Source organism: Pezoporus wallicus, unplaced genomic scaffold, assembly GCF_028554395.1.
Source record: "Pezoporus wallicus isolate ANWC-B61680 ecotype Strahan unplaced genomic scaffold, APGP_CSIRO_Pwel_v1 contig_4191, whole genome shotgun sequence".
In the NCBI taxonomy this organism is placed as follows: Eukaryota; Metazoa; Chordata; class Aves; order Psittaciformes; family Psittacidae; genus Pezoporus; species Pezoporus wallicus.
This window is the reverse complement of record NW_026641383.1, coordinates 3,237,734-3,257,272: the sequence shown is the minus strand read 5'-3', so window position 1 is coordinate 3,257,272 and position 19,539 is coordinate 3,237,734. Positions and strand designations below refer to the sequence as shown.

The window sequence follows — 19,539 nt, the reverse complement described above, 5'->3', positions numbered from 1 at the left end:
GGAAATGCAAATAAATGTAGACTAATGCAGCATTTATATAGAACACAACAAACTGCTCTTGATAGAGTTCACTATGGTATTCAAGCCAGCACGGAAAGGAAATGATTAAAATCAAAATCTTTTAGCTTCTGCCACCCTAATCAGAACCTCACAAAGAGCAATACAATTACTTTGAGTTTCAGTCTCCTAGTGTTTTTGCTGGGTATAGCCAAGATTTCTCAAGAAAGAAAATTCCCCTGTTTACATGTCTACCAAAATAACTGTTTGGTATTGGTCTGTATTTATTCATCACGGCAAGTTAACAGTATTTCATCTCCCCCCAAAAAGACATCATATTAAAAAAAAATTATAAATGTTAATGCTTGAGGATAGACATAGTTTTCTTCCCCAGGTAGGAACAACCAATGTTATGGCACAAAAATGTACTATTAACCAGTACTTGATCAAAGGGCACAAAACTCAAAAAGATCAAACAATAAACAGAGTTCAGTAAAATATTTACACAACATGTGGTAGAATGCTGCAGCAGAATTAGTATTATTGATGAAAGAGAGGCCATGTCACTAAATCCAACAGGACAAAGCCAGCTGAAGCAGCTACTAGTTAAAACTATTGATCATGAGAATTAGACACACACACAGAGAAAAGATCCTGTCCTTTTAATAGACTCTGTGAAGCCAGATCTCTGCATCCTTTGACATCAGTTGAGCTCTGCCACACAAAGCTAATGACATGATTAGAATCAAAATACAGGATAACAAAATAAAAGGTAACTCTAAATCAACTTCAAACTAAAAAATAAAAAAGACCATCTAAATACCTTAACACTGGGCACAAATGATATACATCAAAAAGGCAAAAGCTAAAAGTCAAACCAATTTCTACCAAGCAGTAAAGGGGAGAAGAAACATAAAAGAAAGTTGGGAAGAAAATACAGCAGAGAATTACATAAAGAAGTATACATTTTTAAAAGATTAATATAAAAGCTGCTAAAGGTTAGGGAAAGAAATTGGAACATGAACAAAAGATGACAAAAGTAAGATGCCAGTAAAAGAAAAAAGATCTCTAGCAGAATGACAACACATGCAGTCAAATATAGCAGCCACATCAAAAGAAGTTTTGTACCAATTAAAGCCTCAAAGGAAGAGAAAAATCGAAAGTTGGTAGGTTACCCTAACATCTTAGAAAGCATCCAGAGAAATTACAGACCCCAGGACTGATCTTTAACAGAACAATACAAAAAGCACTAAACTAAGGAAAAGAGCAAACAGTTTTTCTTCCCTCCTCTTCTTTTTGGGCTTGTGTATGGAAGAACATTAACAGAAATAAAAAAAATCCACAGAAAGGTTCAGTAAGAATGAGATGAAAGGACAATCCTAGAGTTAACTAAGTTCCGAGGTTGCAAGACACCTGAAGATAGAGAAGCAATGTAAAACGGTGCTGTTTTGTACAGTGCAATTCTTTTGACAGCTGGTGACACTTGAGGAAATAACCCAAAGCCTATGGGCTTTACATCAACCATATCACTTTGTTTTTCAATGCAGCATCACTCCACATATTTATTAGATTTATTAATTATGAGAATATCCTCCTTCTGATTAAAAAGAGGGACATGGGAGAGACTGTAGTAGTAGGTTAGTAAGCTTAGAATGTCATGTTGTATTATAGTGAGGAGATCAAGGATGAAAACAAACATCACCACTGGAAACAATGCTTGTCACTTCAGACCACCAAGAAGCTGCCATGCTATGAGACAGAGAATACTTCATATAGAGTCAGCACAATTTCAAAACCCCAATGCCCTAATCTTTCTATAATGAAAACAGGAGAATTTGGGCTTTAGGTGTGAGTTGACAGGAATTCATACTTCAGAGGAACCCAGACAGCTGCTCTACAAAAGGGCTTCTTCCAAACATGACAAAGAAAGAAAGCACACTATCAATACTACCACCACCAGTCCACGATATGTCCAATCTGACAACAGCATCCATGAAGGGTTATACAAGATGTTCACAGCTGATAATGGCATTCAGCCATACAGGCTCTACACCAAATCCAGAACTGATAACATGTATAGATGAGATAGTTCAACCTAGTCTAGAACACCGATGGAAAACCACAACTTCAGATGGACTACACAGACACAAACATCAAAGTGGATAAAAGCTACAAGCAGAAATAAGGAAGAACATCGGGATGTTCATGTCAGCTGCATGCATGGCACTGTGCTGTCTGAAATAACTGGATTTTAAGCTGCCAAATCAAAAACTTGGCTTCACACAGTATTCTCCTCCTTAGTATTTTCTAGCTGGATAGTATTGGATAGTATTTTCTATTCTCTATGAATTATTTTCAAGGTATCATTTAGATGTTGCTGGTCTAATTTAAAACAAGGCTCAAAATAACTGGCAAGGGTGAACAAGTTTGAGGAATATCTTCCCTGCAGAACAGTATGCATCCTACTTTGTCAGGCCTGATGAAAGCATGGCATTCAGTAAAAGCCAGGTAACTTTCCAGCAGTATCTGTTTATCTAGCAGAATACACCAATGTGCCCTACAAATCTGGCTTCCTGTACTATACAAGGCTTATTCAAAATCCTTTCAATTATTTTGGATTTAAACATTAACAGATTTCCCATCAGCCTGTGAGAACAATTCAAAACCGTGTGACCTCTGATATTTATAGTCTGAAAAAGCATAACTACATATAATAGAGTGTGAAATCCCAGTCAGCAAGTGCACTTGCATCTGGCAGGTATATATGAATAGGTAATAGGCAGCTGTTTACATGAATTTTCAAAATCAACTGCCTAAAAGATTTGGTGCAAAAGGTGTTACCTAAAAGCAAAAGGTTTTGAATTCTCGAAGCCTGCTGTAGGGCAGGAACTGAAAGGCAGCAACTATCTCAGGACTGCAAGCCCACAGGGAGGCAAGAAGGAAGCAGGTTTTCAACATATATACAAACGTGAAGTTCTAAGTACCTGAAGGAAGAACGTCCCGAAAGTTACTGAACTTCTACCAGGGCATGGAAAAAGTTGCAGCTGTGACTGCAGTGATATTCATAAGAACAGCCTCATTTCTCAAAGGGTGCAAAGACATTCTAGTTTTACAAATGAACAATGTGTACGGTCTCCGTGTGCAAATGGGGTACATCAATAATGAAACGAAAAAGCCAGTGAACTTCTAGCGAGTCCATTACAAGAAACGCCACTGCTCTCTGTAGTTAAAATCTGCTTTCCAGCAACTCGGCCTGGCAAACCTTCAGGTTTTTCCACTCTTATGCTGGCAGAGATTTCAGGAATTGTTAAACAAGAAGTGAACAAAAATATGGATGGCTTCAGTAAAACACTGTAAAATAAAACACTACAACCATGAAATCTCTCGCAGATTTTCAGTTTTTCAGGGCCAAGAAAGGTTTATCAACTGCCCTTAACCCAAAAGTGAAATATAAGCTATGTTCATGTACTCACATATCAGCATACAGAACTGCAAAATACAGACGCTGTATGAATTAAACTAACAAAAGCTCAGTACCAGAAATGTAGAATTACGACTTCCGTGTTTAAGCCCTTTATATTGAGCTATTAACAAATGCAGCCTTCCCTTGTTTATATGAACTGTTCAGTTAACACCTCATGCAACTATGTAATTTCTGTGTAAGAATCAGCGCATTTCCAACATAGAGCTTTAAAAACTTCCCATATGCTACATCATGTTCACTTTCAGAACTGACCAAAATTCAAATTCTCCATGTGACGATGAACTCCCCGATCCAGATCTGAGTGAAGCGATGTACGTGTAGATGCTTCAAAATAACACGGAAATTATATAACCCAAATTATATTATATTGGACCCAAAACATCTCTGAGGAATATGCAAACACTAATTCCCAGTTCGGTATCTAGACAGACATTAAACAGTCCATTCTGTCATGCCATCTGCTCAGCAGTTACCATCCCTGCTCTGTCTCCATGCTGTTTGTGCTTTATTCTCATTTTTAAGCACGGAGCCATTCAACTTATGTGGAAGTCAGATAGAAGAAACAGGGGTGAACTTAAAAAAAGTAATCAAAAAGTAATACACAGGAAAAAATTAACTACACAAATCAAGTTTCAGGCCATCGATAAGGAGAACTAAAATATTCCTTCTAAATGCTTGGTGGAATTGCACTGCAAACATGGTTTTGCTCAGCATATACAGCACATCATGAAAGCTTAAACTTTGCTTTCACAATTTTTATTTAACAGAATAGTTAAAAATTTTGGAAAAAAAAAAATCAGGAAAATAAATTGTGGGAATTATTCCTCTGTGTGTGTGTATGCACATATGGGTGCTTGTATGCATGTATGGAATCATAAAGGGGCCCATTAAAGTACCACCTCAGACTATGACCTTTATCACAAGCCAAATGCCAATATAAAATCTTACCAGTACAACTGGACAGCAGGAAAGCAAAGATACATGCAGAGAACACAAAAAGTTTTACTCTGCTCTCGTGAGACCTCACTTGGAGTATTGTGTACAGTTCTGGTGTCCTCAACATAAAAAGGACATGGAACTGTTGGAACAAGTCCAGAGGAGGCCACGAGGATGATCAGGGGACTGGATCACCTCCTGTATGGAGACAGGCTGAGAAAGTTGGGGCTGTTCAACCTGGAGAAGAGAAGGCTGCGTGGAGACCTCATAGCAGCCTTCCAGTAATCTGAAGGGGGCCTACAGGGATGCTGGAGAAGGACTATTCACTAGGGACTGTAGTGACAGGACAAGGGGTAACGGGTTAAAACTTAAACAGGGGAAGTTTAGATTGGATATAAGGAAGAAGTTCTTTACTGTAAGGGTGGTGAGGCACTGGAATAGGCTGCCCAGTGAAGTTGTGAATGCTCCATCTCCGGCGGTGTTCAAGGCCAGGTTGGACAGAGCCTTCAGTGGCATGGTTTAGTGGCAGGTGTCCCTGCCCATAGAATCAGAGAATCAGAGAATAGTTAGGGTGTGAAAGGACCTTAAGATCATCAAGTTCCAACCCCCCTGCCATGGCAAGTTCCATGGCTGGAACTTGATGGTCTTAAGGTCCTTTCCAGCCCTAACTATTCTATGATTCTATAAGTCTCAGTCTACATCATGCAGAAAATACAGTATGGAAATCTCCAAGTTGCCCTCTTGGATCTGTACTAGATCTGCAAAACATGAGAGAGCACTGTGTGGATTTAACTGCTGCTGAAGTAGTCTGGAGTCATCCAAAGGACACAACACAGGCCAGCTTACATGCATCAGTTGCAAAAATCCCTGTGTTTGGGATTCCAGAGTATGCTTAGGTCAGATGCATCTGTTTGGTTTGATGAAGACCTACTAGAGGAGACTCCATTGAAATCCCATTCAAGTTCACAAGCCATTTCTGACCAAAACATGAATCAGAAGGTCAATGCAAATATCTGTATCCACTCTGTACCACATTCATTGACATACCAAGTGCAAGTTAAAAGGTGATTTTTCACAGGGCTTGTTGATACAATTCAAATACCAAGGAGATGAAGGATCCACTTGCCCTTGCCCCAGGTAATCTTTATTTGCAACTCAATGAAAACATTCAGTTATTTAAAGATTAGTTAGAAATAAGCTGTTTCATGCTGTGAGGTCACGATGGGGAAGAAAAGAAAGCGTTGTGCTAACTCTGATTAATATTATTTAAAAACTTCTTCAAAAATACCACTGTGCCTGAATATTTACCCTTAAAAGCCCTCAAAAACTAATTCCTTGGAATAATCTAAAACAACACTCAGAAAATTTTGTGTTATTAAACAAAAAGCCAAAGAGGGTGACTTAGAACATGAACTTTTTTTAAGTAAGACCACTAAGGCTAGTTCAAATGCCAAGTTGAAAATTTATTTATTTGCCTTACTTTCAGAATATCTTGAGTTTCATTCCATTTGTTTGTCCACTCTTTGGTCAGTTCTTGTACCTAGAAAAGAAAACAAGTATCAGAAATAATCACATCTCTTCCAAGATCCTTGAAAACACATTCTCAGAGAGGGCTAAACATTCATGCAGTTCTTCGTGAAGTTTAACACTTAAACATTTAGAGTAAACACATTGCTCCTGCAATAAGTAGCCATTCCTACAATAGCCCACAAAATTCTTATCTATAGTATAAAATGAAACAAAGGACAAGGAGAACCACTTCAATGGAAAATGGAATAGCAGGCATTTTCAAAGAAATTTAATAATTCTATGAAGTGCTTCATCAGTCTTAAAAAGTCTACTGCCACAGATTGATCCCTTAGCTATAACAAGCTCCTTTCCTATGGCTCCTGAATAAGCAGGCAGGCATGTTCAGGCTAAAATGCCCTCCAGAGATGGCATGCAGAGGAAGAAGTACACAGGCAGCCTTCAGGAGAAAATCGGAGCAAAGTTTGCTGCTACTCAGAAATCACACACCTGGGGGAAATGAGCACAGAACTGAGAAGCTGCTTGTAAAGGCCCTACAGACTGGGAGAGGGAGAGCACTGGGTGTAGCATCACAGGTTCATTTAGGCTGGAAAAGACCTCTAAAATTATCGAGTCCTAACATTAACCTCAGGACTGCCAAGTCCACCAATAAACCATGTCCCTAAGCACCACATCTACGCATCTTTTAAATACCACCAGGGATGGTGATGCAGCCACTTCCCTGGAAAGCCTGTTCCAATGCTTGACAGCCCTTTTGGTGAAGAAATGTTTCCTAATATCAAATCTGAACCCCCCTGGTGTAGCTTAAGGCCATTTCCTCTTGTCCCTGAGAGAAGGGACCGACCTCTATCTCGCTCCGTCCTCCTTTCAGGTTGCTTTAGGGACTATAAGGGAGGGATAAGGTCTCCCCCTCTTTTCTCCAGACTAAAAGGCTCCAGTTCCCACAGCCATCCCTCACAGGACTTGTGCTCCAGGCCCTTTACCAGCTTTGTTGCCCTTCTCTGGACCACATTCCAGCACCTCAATGTCTGTATTGTAGTAAGGGGCCTTGTTGAACCTCATACCATCAGCCATAGCCCATCAATCCAGCCTGTCCAGATCCCTCTGCAGAGCCTCCCTATCCTTCAGCTGACCAACACTCCCCGTGAACATGGTGTAATCCACAAATTTACTGAGGGTGCACTCAATCCTGTCATCCAGGGCATTGACAAAGACATCAAGCAGAACTGGCCCCAGTACTGATCCTTGGGGAACACCACTTGCGACTGGCCACCAATAGGATTTAACTCCATTCACCGCAACTCTGGGGTATGCCATCCAGCCAGTTCTCAACCAAGTGAAGAATACACCTATCCAGGCCATAAGCAGGCAGTTTCTCCAGGAGAATGTTGTGCGAGACAGTGTCAAATGCTTTATTGAAGTCTAAATACACAATGTCCACCGCCTTTCCATCATCAACCATGTGGGTCACCTTGTCATAGAATGAGATCAGCCTGGTCAAGCAGGACCTGCCTTTTATAAACCCACACTGACTGGGCTTGATCACCTGGTTGTCCTGCATGTGCCACAGGATGGCACTCAGGATGATCTGCTCCATAACCTTCCCCAGCTCCAAGGTCAGACTGACAGAATTATTAGAATTTGCTCTGCCCTTCCTACTCACCCAGTTACCCATCTCATAAGTTAACTTTATAGCCTCCATATGGGCAAAGGTTCTTCTCATTTCAAAACCCTTCATAGAGGGTGCTTCAGGAAGATCCACCTCAAAGCTCTGGCTGACTTGGAAACATAATTACATTAAATCAAAATATACAGGTATATATACACCCACACACTCTTCCATGGTCTAAATGACCAGATTTCTGTGCAGGAATTAAATGTATCGATGTCTAAAAACATACACAAATTTTTATTATTTGAATTTACTTTCTCTGAAAAAAATGGAAAAAAAAAACAAAGAAACCCCAACTGCTACATCCCTTTATTACTTTACAGATAAAACCACTGTATAACAAGAAATTAAAGGTTTTCAATGCAGCTCTTTCAAACACCTTCACATTTGCCACTTGCAGTCTACTTTCCTAGTTGTCTTTTGCAGATCAGCTGCAAATCAATCGATGAGAACTAAAGAAACTTCTCTCACCTCTCCCTGTACCTCAAGATTTCAACAAAGGAAGCACACTTTCCAATGCATCATTATCTTTCCTAGTGCTGCTAATGGGAATGGTAAAACAAAAAAAAATTATTGAAAAGGTTAAAGAAAAACATGAAGAAGGTCTATCCTAAGTGTATTCACCATCCCAGAACAACTGTTATTCCTCAGAAACAATTTAGAAGTTGCTTTTACATAAGAACAAATCAACACATTAAAGAAAGCCACCATATATTTGTCAAATAATTTAAATATGGTGATAAAAGTCTTCAGATCTGCAGCAACAAATTAATTACTGCACTCATTTGATTATAAAAAAAAAAAAGCTATAACCACTGCAGGATCTACTAAGAATTTTCAGTAATTATGTCTATTGTAATTATCATGACTAGCAATCACACAACCTTCTAATGAAGCTGACAAGAGATAATAAAATATGCTCAATATACTCCCCATGCAGAGGGGCCAACACTTGTGTGCAGGACAAACAGTGATTATTGTCAGAGCAGGAGTACCCTAATTAGCATATAGGCAGTAGAGTATATTACTCAGCTACTCGCAGATAAAAGCCTTTCATTTGTGCACCAAAAAAAAGGAACATGTACTAACAGTATGATGATTCATCTCTGATTCAGCTAAAAAGTTTTAAAAACCTAGTATGACTACGACAAAATCACCTTACAACTGAAAGCTCACACTGAGCTTATGTAGGTCCTACCTAAACTACGCAATACAAGAAAGTAAGGATTCCTGTGTGTACTAGAGTTGTAAAATGCGTTCCCAGCAGAAACTAGGGAGATGCCCAGAGTCCACTTTGCAGCTATAGTTCACACTAATACACATATTTTGTCCATTTTTGTCATGAAGTTATTTTTTTTTTATGTATCATTTCACTGAAAAGTATTTCAACATACCAATGGGAATCCTGAAGAGCGCAGACAGATACTATGCCAATTACTTAGGTCAAAACAGGATTCTCAAAGAAATGCATTTATTCTCTAACTGTAAAGGTGTAAGCAGCACCACTGTAAACATTCCAATTTAAACCAGCCAAGAAGTCCCTGATTTTTAAAGATGTCATATCCACATTTGATTGGCATCTTGTTGACAGTATTCAGAACTAAGCATTTGCTCTCATGTAGCTGAATGCTTCCAAATACTTTCTGCATCCAAAGTCTGGGTAATCCTATGTTTTTAAAACAGTTTGCAGTAGCTTTAAAAACAAGTAAGTATACAGAAAAGAATCAACACAGAATGACAGAATAAAGAATGAAAGACTGGAAATCAGATAAACGAGAGTACCATTACATCTATAGTCTTTTGGACCCTACATCAAAACTGTCTGAGAATTCTTCTCAGACTACACTGAGCTATTAGAACAACTTGGGATGAGGTACACTACACTAGATCTTAGACCCAGAAAAGACAGCTAAGTAGGCACTGAACATATTTGTACAGATCATATTTAAAGACTGAAATTTTCTGAAAACCTACCCCAACAACACAAGTTATTGATTACCTGAAAACATAAAAGAGTTGACCATTTCCCCTATAAATCTTTTGCTGCATTTTCTACACAAGGAATGCACTGTTACTGTGATTACTGGGTAATGATTACTCTGAATTAGTGGCTTTTTCCACTCTATTTACAAACATACTTTTTAATAAGGCAAGCTGGCCTGAGAACAAATAATTTCATTAAATACAACTGGAATGAAAAGTATCAAAGATATACTCTGTTATTACTTAGAATCATAGAACGGTTTGGGTTGGAAAGGACCCTAAGGTCATCTAGTTCCAACCCCCTGCTATGGGCAGAGCCACCTTCCACTAGACCAGGCTGCTCCAGGCCCCATCCAGTCTGGCCTGGAACCCTGCCAGGGATCTTATAACGTTATCATATGTTAATTGTATAACAAAATTACAAGCTCACACAGTTTGTTGTATTGTTTTGTTGGGTTTGTGGGGTTTTTTAAAAAGCACCAAACAATGCTATCTGATGGAAGAAAATCAGTGTATCAAAAAAAAAATTATCCTGAAAATTATCATCTCACATTGAGACCCCCCCTTCTTTTTTTTGTTTCTTTGGGTTTTATTTAAAAACTACTTATGAAATTATTACTCACCCTTGCTTCATTCTGCTGAAGTTTTTCTTCCATACTTAAAGCTGTTGGAGAATCCAAGAGTGCAATCTAAAATTGTAAAAATTCAACATCAATTTAACTTCTGTTAAAAACAAAAACAGAAGTAAAAATTAACAATTTTGGCAGAATCAAATGAAAGAAATGTAACTGCTCAACTTCTTTGATTATTCAGGATGAAGTATTTTAAACTCCAGTATGTCACTTTACCTTGAAATACTGTAAATGCAGTAATCAAAATCTTGTCAATGCAGATATTACAAATATAAATGATAAGTTTAAGAGCACTATTTTCATTCCCCACGTACACACATGGTCACACAGTTGCAATGACTGAAACATAGCATAAGTTTATAATGAGTAATTCCTCATACATCTATCTTTATATTTCTGCTAAACATGAAAATTTATTATGCACCAATAGTTTACCATTTTGCCGTGATACATATGTATCTTGCTCATCTTTAATAAATATATATGAAGGTGACTGGCCTTAAAAGAGGAAAACTGCTATACAACACATACACATAACCAACACTCATTATTATGTGACCTACACTGAACCCAGCACTGTATTTTGGTAACCAGTATCTTCAGTGATCTACAGAAGCATTTGTAATACAGTATTCTGGGAATATAAAGGAAAACTACAAAAGAAATTATACAGAGATTTATATTCTACTGTGCATACATAAAACCACCTGCTGTTTTATCAACCATCACAAATTCAATTAAGCAAGTTCTCTATTGCCTCCCACACAGCCATGTATCACATCCTACAACTGAACCAGATTTATTTTAACCACTCTTTTACAGCCTGGAACTAGGTCAAAGCATTAGATCTTCAAAGGGGTCCATGTTACATCTACTCTGCTAACTCTAAATCAAATCACACTTTGACAATAAATTGCATTTTCCCCTCCTAAAGAATATGAGAGAAACACCAGTATAATAGAGTAATTCAACCCCATAAAGCTTTCTAATTGTTTGTAACAAAGCAGAGCTCTCCAATCACCTGCAATACCTATTACTGCTTCCAGCTATGGTCCCATCTTCTTTTTCAGCAAATGTTTTATAGCACAGAATTTAGCTGAAGTACTACCCTTCTATTTAAAAAATTCTGCGCTGAACTGATATTTCGCATTGCGCAGCCCATCTAAAATAAAAATAGATAGTTCTAGAAATAAATCTGAAGTATCATTTCAGATACTTCCAACTCATATTTGCTCAAGTATGAAATACAGCAGTCCTGAGTGACATTATTTAGAAGCGACGACTGGCCTGAGCCAATTGCATATTCCTTATTATTTGGTTGGCTTCACCATCCTGGAAAAAGAGATATTAAGCCTAACAGAGCTTGTGCAGCAGATGTTTATAGCTGCTAATACCAAGAGAAGAATAGAAGTGAATTATAGCGCAACACGTTTTCTTACACCACCTCTGAAAATACGTTTACATATTTAGCATGTTACATGCTTTCTAATGTACAGTGCAGCCACACGTAAACAAAATGCACTGTTCAAACCTGTGCATACTCCTGCATTTTACATTTGCCCATCTTAAATATTTTATACCTTTTTACTTCTTTTAATTAAAGTACTTCTTCATCCACCAGCTAGACCTAGGAAATATGTTACTGCTCAGCTTCCTTATGCTGTGGTGACTACCTGTTCCACAGCACACTGCAATCAAGCTCTGATTATATTAAGAGAAAGCTCAGAGCTTTGGGATGACAATTTTTCCCCTTATGCAAAAAGAGGTAGTCTACTGGCCATATGGAAACTGATTCAATCAGGAAAATAATATTCATTCATAGCCTCATAGAGCTTGTTTACTCAAATCAATATAATGAAAGATAATTATCTCATTACATTCTAGAAATAGATGTTATAACTCAAGGAAAATTACACATAAATTTCAAGTAAAGCTAACCTGATTCCCTTGAGCAAGCAGGGCTTTTAGTCGGGCTATTTCAGCTCTCAGCTCACGGATCAGTTTGACGTTAGGATCCTCATTAATAGTAGGCTTGTTGATGATGTTTTTGGCCCTATTTGCATAGCGAAGTGTACTTAAAGTTTCTCCATAATTGACATCAGCAGGTGAAATAGCTAAGGAGATGAAATCAGAAACAGTTCATCCAGCACTGTATATTTCATTTAGCAAAGTTAGTTTATATTTTAAAAGTCAGATAAACTTAATGCAGATGAGACAGAAATACACAATTAACCAGTATGGCTACAATTTACACCAGTGCTTCACCTAGTTCCACTGCTTTCATGTTAGTGTAACTCTGCTTAAATAAACACTCTATTAGAGCAGTGTAATAATCAGCTCCAACAATCAAGTGTTGTAAAGTAATCTTGCTGTCAATCTACTTAACATTTACATTTCTCTGCTAAGCATCAATGTCCTATATGACACGTTACAGGCTTTCTTGCTGTTTTTATTATACAAGTACAGTGGAAAAAATTGAGTATGTAATCATGAAATGGAAGTTATTCCATGTAAAACCACAGCAAGCTCAATCCAAGTTTTGAAGGGAAATTACACAGCATTCAAACAAAGAGCAGACACAAGAAACAAAACAAGAGAAGAGCTTCCGTAATTTACAAACCTCACTGTTCCACTGAGCTGCAGGCATGTGGCAGCACACAGAACTTATCTGATGCCTCAAGAAAAACCAGTATTCTTTTCTCAGGCAAAGGAAAAACAATGGAGTTTAAAAAGAGAAGTGCTGCATCCACAGACATAAGCAAAAAAACACAAAAGAGAACACCACACAGAAATTATGCAGGACCAGAAATCTTAATAATCAAACTGAACAAGAGACCCAGAGAATCGGATTATGAAAACACCTGAAAAAAAATAACCAGGTAACCAAAATATTCTGCCCTTCCTCATTCTCTCAACAGTAATAAATACTCTTTTTGTGGTAGAGACTCCCTGAATGAGGAGAGATGCACTTGGCAATAGCTCACACTATTACTTCCCTACTTCATCTACTGCCTCCACTCCACTACTCAATTATTCTCTTTCTGGAAAGAAGTTACAATACATTATAGACATATAAAAATACATTCAATTCTGTTTTGTCATAAAAGCCTTTCCTACAGTTTGAGATGATCTTCCTGCTTTTGCTGTGTTTAGATAAAGAAAAGGCAGGCCAAACAAGTCCAGACAGCTTGTCAGGCTCTGTTAGGCAATTCAGCCACATTACCAGTAGAGTTACTGTTGAAGAAAAGATCAACCATCAGGGCTCTGCCTAGGAGAAGCATCCTTAATAGATGAGGAAGTAGCTGAAAAAGCGGCTGGGTTTTGTAATCATTAGTATAGGCACTGAAAGCTCATGGTGTTTCTAAAACCTCTCTTCCCAATCCCTCTGTCAAAAAAAGGCAAGTTACTCAACCATTAACTGAAACAAAAGCATCAAGAAGAAAGACACCAGCAGTGTTACTTAAACAGCCAGAAAAATGAAGCAGAGTCTAGTCCAAGATCCTCTTTTGGTACTACTATGATCAGCCTGAGGAAAAAAGTGGCATGGTTTCCAAAAACATCCCCAAAATCATGTAACAAGGGAACTGCTATCCAGAGAATTTGACTGTAAAAAAACAACTGAACAACCAGAATTTGATCCAATGTATTTTAGTCCCTTAATTCTGTTCTCCCACCTTTTCAGGAGAGGACTGTGTCAGCTGAACTGCATTTCATTTGACCGGAAAGAGTGAGAAATTTCAGCGCTGCTTTTCTCTTCACTCCTTACATCTCCAACACCCAAAATCCTTAAACATCCCCCAGCTTCACTTCTGGGGAGAACAGAATTCCCATTCCAATTCATTGGAAAATCTGAACTACATATACCATAAGTAGGTTTGTAAACCAATTAATCCTTTCAGAGCTTCCTCCAGGTAAGAAGGAAACTGCAAGTTTGCCTGACCATAAAATCATAAAAAGAAAAGATGACTGATCATAAATGAATTCAGGCAAAAAGTTAAAATGCTGTGTAGGTTAAATAAAAATGACAGTGCTATATAATGAATGTCAAAGGAAACAGGTTGTTTCTGCTACTAATGCAACAAAAACACAGTTTTGGTGAAACAAACTGATTCATACATTGTTAGTGACTAGATATACCAGGCTGGAATTCTTTTTTTCTACTGGGGGTCAACGCCTTCAAGCCTGGGGAGGAGAAGTATGAGGGAACAGAAGTACCTGACTTTATCTAGGTCCAGGTTTGAACATCGACAATGTTCAATCAACAGCTGTCTGAAAGGCAAGTCATAGAATCATAGAATAGTTAGGGTTGGAAAGGACCTTAAGGTCATCCAGTTCCAACCCCCCTGCCTTGGGCAGGGACACCTCACACTAAACCATATAACCCAAGGCCTCATCCAACATGGTCTTGAACACTGCCAGGGATGGAGCATTCACAACCTCCCTGGGCAACCTATTCCAGTGCCTCACCACCCTCACAGGAAAGAATTTCCTCCTTATATCCAACCTAAACTTCCCCTGTTTAAGTTTTAACCCCTTACCCCCTATCGTATCACTACAGTCCCTAATGAAGAGTCCCTCCCCAGCATCCCTGTAGGCCTCCTTCAGATACTGGAAAGCTGTTATGAGGTCTCCATGAAGCCTTCTTTTCTCCAGGCTGAACAGCCCCAACTTAAGCAGGAGCTATTACTTCAAGTTTAACTGGTCAAATTAGCTAATCATTACACTGCGCATGAGTCAAAGAAACACAGCAATGAGGCAGAGGTCAGAGCAAATGCAAGAACTTAGGCACACACGTTCGAATGATCCTTACTTATGCAACCAGATGTCTGTCACTGTACATACGCAACCTGAGTGCCTTGCTACATTTGTGGCCAAATAGCCAACGATATATGCACCCAAACAGACAACCTGCAGATGAAAAATGAAGCTCTCAAATTCAGGAGGCATACCTGCTGCTGTTCATGACATCGCTAAACAACTAGTCTGTCTCCATATACACAATTGAGACCCCATATATAGTTCTACTGGTGGAAGAGATATTCTGCAGAGTGCAAAAGCAGAGTGTTACTAGAAAACTTAGAAAGAAAAAAAAAACATTAATATGTGTAACCAATGTTCTGCTTTAACAAAGCATCTGGAATCTAAATATTTACAGCCACTCCTATTCAGCCTGAACTGTTCAGGATGCAAAGAAAAGTAATTTAAAAACACTTACTGGCAATCATTATCGTTTTAGAGTTTCCTCCTAGGCTATCTTTTAACAACCAAGTCAACACAGAGTCCCTGTAAGGCACAAATACTTGTTTCTTCTTTGAAAGAGGATTTGTTGCATCCTGAGATAAATCAGCTGTGATGTGGAGGGAGGAAAAAGAAGCAGCAATTAGGTATATTCATTCATTTTCAAAACCAGGATGCATTAGGCCATTATTTGTATAAGTAAAAATGAACAGAAGTGTAAATAAATAAACAGAAAGGTATTTTGTGACTAAAACAAACCTAAAACAGACAAGCCTGAAAAACTGAGACTTACCTAAGGCAGAAATTACATTTCCCAGAGTAACTAGGGATTTGTTAATATTCCCTCCTTCCTTTAATCTAACCCCTGTGGCACCAGTGGCATCTGCTCTCTCGCTTCCAGCAAGATCTACCAAATGAATCTTGCTAACAGTTTCACAAGGCATTTCAGAATCAAATTTAGCCTAAGGGAAAAAAAAAATACAAAGAAAAGTATGATAAGCTATGAAATTCTGCAATTTTACTGAAGCCAACCTAGTGGTCTTTTTCATGTCATGACTGAATTTAACTTGTTTACAATAGCAGAGCTTCAGAAAATAGGTGTATTAGTGGTGCCACAGAAAGGCATTTAATCATGAACTGCTAAATAACCCCCACACAAGTAGTTATGTCTATAAATTGTAATATTTGCAACTTTCTAGCCACTTATGGACATACACCAACTGTGAACTGGTACTTACGTGATGCATAGTGAACATGTGCTGCATTCGTTTTATTAAGCTTTCAACATATTATATTTATATTTAGCTTTCAACAAGCTATAATATACACAGATGCATTTACACTCACTTTCTTCCCTGCCTCCAAGTTCTAGTAAGTAGCAATTGCAATTTTATTCTACAATTTTAACTAAGGCTTCTGCCTAATATTTATCTTAATTCATATAAATCAACACAGATTACCCTATTCCAAACTTCCTTCTACTTTTATAGTACAACAGTGGAACAAAACCTTTTGCTGCCTGCCACTCGTCCTCTTCAGAAAGCCCTGCAATGAGCATCTCATCATTAGCAAACAGCACAGCATTTTGTGTGTCTGTAATTCTGGTAGGGGGGAGACATGAAAAGTTCCATCAGAAGAGCAAACCACCTCCACATTACCTTCCCTTCACCTAGCAGGTTACCCATGGACTGCCTAAAAGCCCTCTCCAAAACAACAATGAAGAGCATGAATCATTAGAAAATGAGTGTACTCCATACAGATCACTATTCCCCTGGAAAAAGTGGTAAATCTCTCCATTATTCCATCAGTATAAAACAAAGAATATAAAGAGGTTTCCAACAATAACAGATGAAGACTCAGCAAGAAAACACTCAGAAAACATTTCTACACTTTACAATTTGGGCCATGGAGACAGATTTTCCCATAAACCTTGGAGAACACCAGAGCATAAAAGATAGCCCATGTTCAGATCTGGATGGTCTCACCCAACAGGCTCCTCACCCATTCCTGTCACAGCAGTATCATGAAGCACGCCAGTACTGGTCACTGTTATCCAGCCTAAAGTCCCAACAGTTATCTCCTCAAAATCTATTAAATATTTTAAGTAATCATATGACACTGCAAATTTTAAATATTATAATCACCGATAAATGTATTTATAACTCTCAAAGCAGTATTTTCTACACTTTCAACTTTCTTGATCACAACACAGTCATTATCTACCCATACCTGCCTACTTGACAACCTTATTTTTTAATTGTCATTATGAATTATTGAATTTAAACACATATTAAGACAGAGGCTTTAGTTTCGTTACCTGAGTGAAGTTGATTGTGAAAATGGCATGCGACCTGCTACTGACATCATTCATTCCAGTTGCAGCCGTCGTTCTATTTATATTTCCTGCATCCATAAGCTCCTCTACATCACCATAGTTTTGCACTAAATGTTTAGACAAATCTGAAGAAAAGCAGAGTGTTACAGCACGCTCGTATGTGCACTTGACTGTCTTCAGACAAAAAGATTCCAATCACCCTCACTACTACAAAGTATTGCTGCAATTAGGGTTTATTGTCATACTTCATTATCACTTATGGAAAGGAATGAGGCCTCATGTGAACAATGGACCACTTACACGTTTACAGTAAATTAATAAAAAACCATGCAATCTTACTAAAGTATTTAGTGCAATAACATAAGCATAATCCCTCAAGAGACAAACCTTCCCTGGTAGAGAACAGATTAAGGCAATTAGATCTTAATAGGTTCTTTCCACGCAAACATTAAAGATTTACAAATTATAGTCAACAAATTCTTAAAACCAATTGCATCTCTTAACATTATTTAAAAATGTGTTAGAAATTTATAAATAAAAACTGTACGTGTATAATAATCTTAGAATTGGGAAAGCGAGTGTGGGTACAAAATAAGAGGCTATTCTCCTTTAGTGCTTTTATATCAAAGCACTGTATGCATCATCATTTATATGTAAAAATACAAAAATACCCTGTGCAATTAGACACCACATTTTAGAACATAAAAAGGTAATAAAATATCCAGTGCTAAACACTAAAAGTGTTTTTACCCTCAACATAGGGCCCTTCTTTTGGATGTTCTCGTATTCGTAGATTATTGGTTTTTGATGACTTCCGTCTCAGAAGATCTCTCACACGTTCATTATAAATTTCCAGATAACTGAAAGAAAAAGCATTAGAAAATCGCTGACTGATTCAAGAGTCTCTCAAAAAAGGAAATCCATGTTAATGCTGTGTTTGAAAGCAAGATGCCTGGAGAAGCAAAGAGATGCCCCTGCCCATGGCAGGGGGGTTGGAACTAGATGATCTTAAGGTCCTTTCCAACCCTAACTATTCTATGATAATAGACCCGAAGACAGTAATGACTACAGTGTACCGGTATAAGGGAAAAGGCAAAAAAAGCAAGAAGCAAGCAGAAAAGAAGAAGCCATTGGCAAGATCAGGATCTCTTAATGTCAGCCTGAAATAAAGTATAACAATAAGGAAGACGCTGACCAGTAGCAAAGGCATCTTCACTATCATTTAAATAAAGCAAAATGCACAGCTATTGTATTGGATTTAGAACCATTGTGCATTTTTACTACGACTGCCAACAAAAAAAAAATCAATTATAGGACTGAGGCCAAGCATAGAAATCCATTTGGAAAACACACGTTTCTCTCAGAGATAAAGTGAACAAAGGGGCTGTAACTGAAACTAGTTTGATAACCAGCAAACTATCAACATGTCAAGACCTACCTGACTTCTGTTCGAAAGGATGCCTCATTCCGCTTTGTTTTCTCACTTATTTTGCTGAATAATCCTTCACAGATTCGAGGTATTAAACCAGCATCACCCTGGAATAACAACAGCCCTTACTTCCAAGGGTATATATGCACACATATACATTTTAAAAAAGTAAAACACAAGATCAGTAGTTGAGAGAGTTCCAATATCCAGGAAAAGGGGGAGAAATCAAAACCTTTCAGCAAATCCTCTCTTGCCCTTTATTTAACTGCAGTCACCTTGCCCCTGTAATCCTTCTGTGTGCTGGATTCTCAAATTCTTTGCTATTGGGATATATTTTGCCCCCGTCATGTAGTCCAAATAATTCCAACTGCTGAAAGCAGAAACTGGCTCCTCAGAGCAACATATGCACTGCCTTATCTCAACGTTATCTTTTCTAACTTCTATCTCATTTCACTACGGACTTGGCAACATCTGCAGAAAATGGGACAAGAGCCAAATACATGCACCCTTAATCCATTCTTATTCAAAGCCCTAATCCCCAGATCACAGTTCTTCCTGTCTTGAAAGATGCAGCAGGTCCCATGGATAAATTAGCATGCAATAACAAAATTAAAACTCCACATTCACTGTATCCCACAACGCAGCCAAATTAAACTGGATATTTAATTTCCAAATGCTCAACTCTGAAGTTAGACTTTTTATGCATTAAGCGCTCAGTAGGTTTAATGAAGCAAACTGAAAAATCACATTCCTTCTCAGAGATCCCTATGGACTATGTGGTTTACTAGCAGCGTTGTGACTATCCAT

The 19,539-nt window shown here is 38.1% G+C and overlaps 1 protein-coding gene across 10 annotated transcripts in view; it reads right to left on the bottom strand.

The window, feature by feature from the left end:
• KIF16B (kinesin family member 16B) overlaps positions 1-19,539 on the bottom strand; it is a 139,910-nt gene that overhangs the window by 95,153 nt on the left and 25,218 nt on the right. For all 10 annotated transcript variants that reach the window (XR_008974054.1, XM_057423345.1, XM_057423347.1 and 7 more), the window contains exons 5-12: positions 18,742-18,839; positions 18,054-18,163; positions 17,286-17,428; positions 15,762-15,930; positions 15,447-15,578; positions 12,170-12,345; positions 10,223-10,288; positions 5,898-5,957 (exon numbers count right to left, since the gene is read on the bottom strand). Coding sequence is in view for 9 of the 10 variants with exons in the window: in XM_057423345.1 (XP_057279328.1) it covers positions 5,898-5,957; positions 10,223-10,288; positions 12,170-12,345; positions 15,447-15,578; positions 15,762-15,930; positions 17,286-17,428; positions 18,054-18,163; positions 18,742-18,839 (954 nt within the window). In the remaining variant the exon portion in view is untranslated. The remainder of the gene's footprint in view (positions 1-5,897; positions 5,958-10,222; positions 10,289-12,169; positions 12,346-15,446; positions 15,579-15,761; positions 15,931-17,285; positions 17,429-18,053; positions 18,164-18,741; positions 18,840-19,539) is intronic.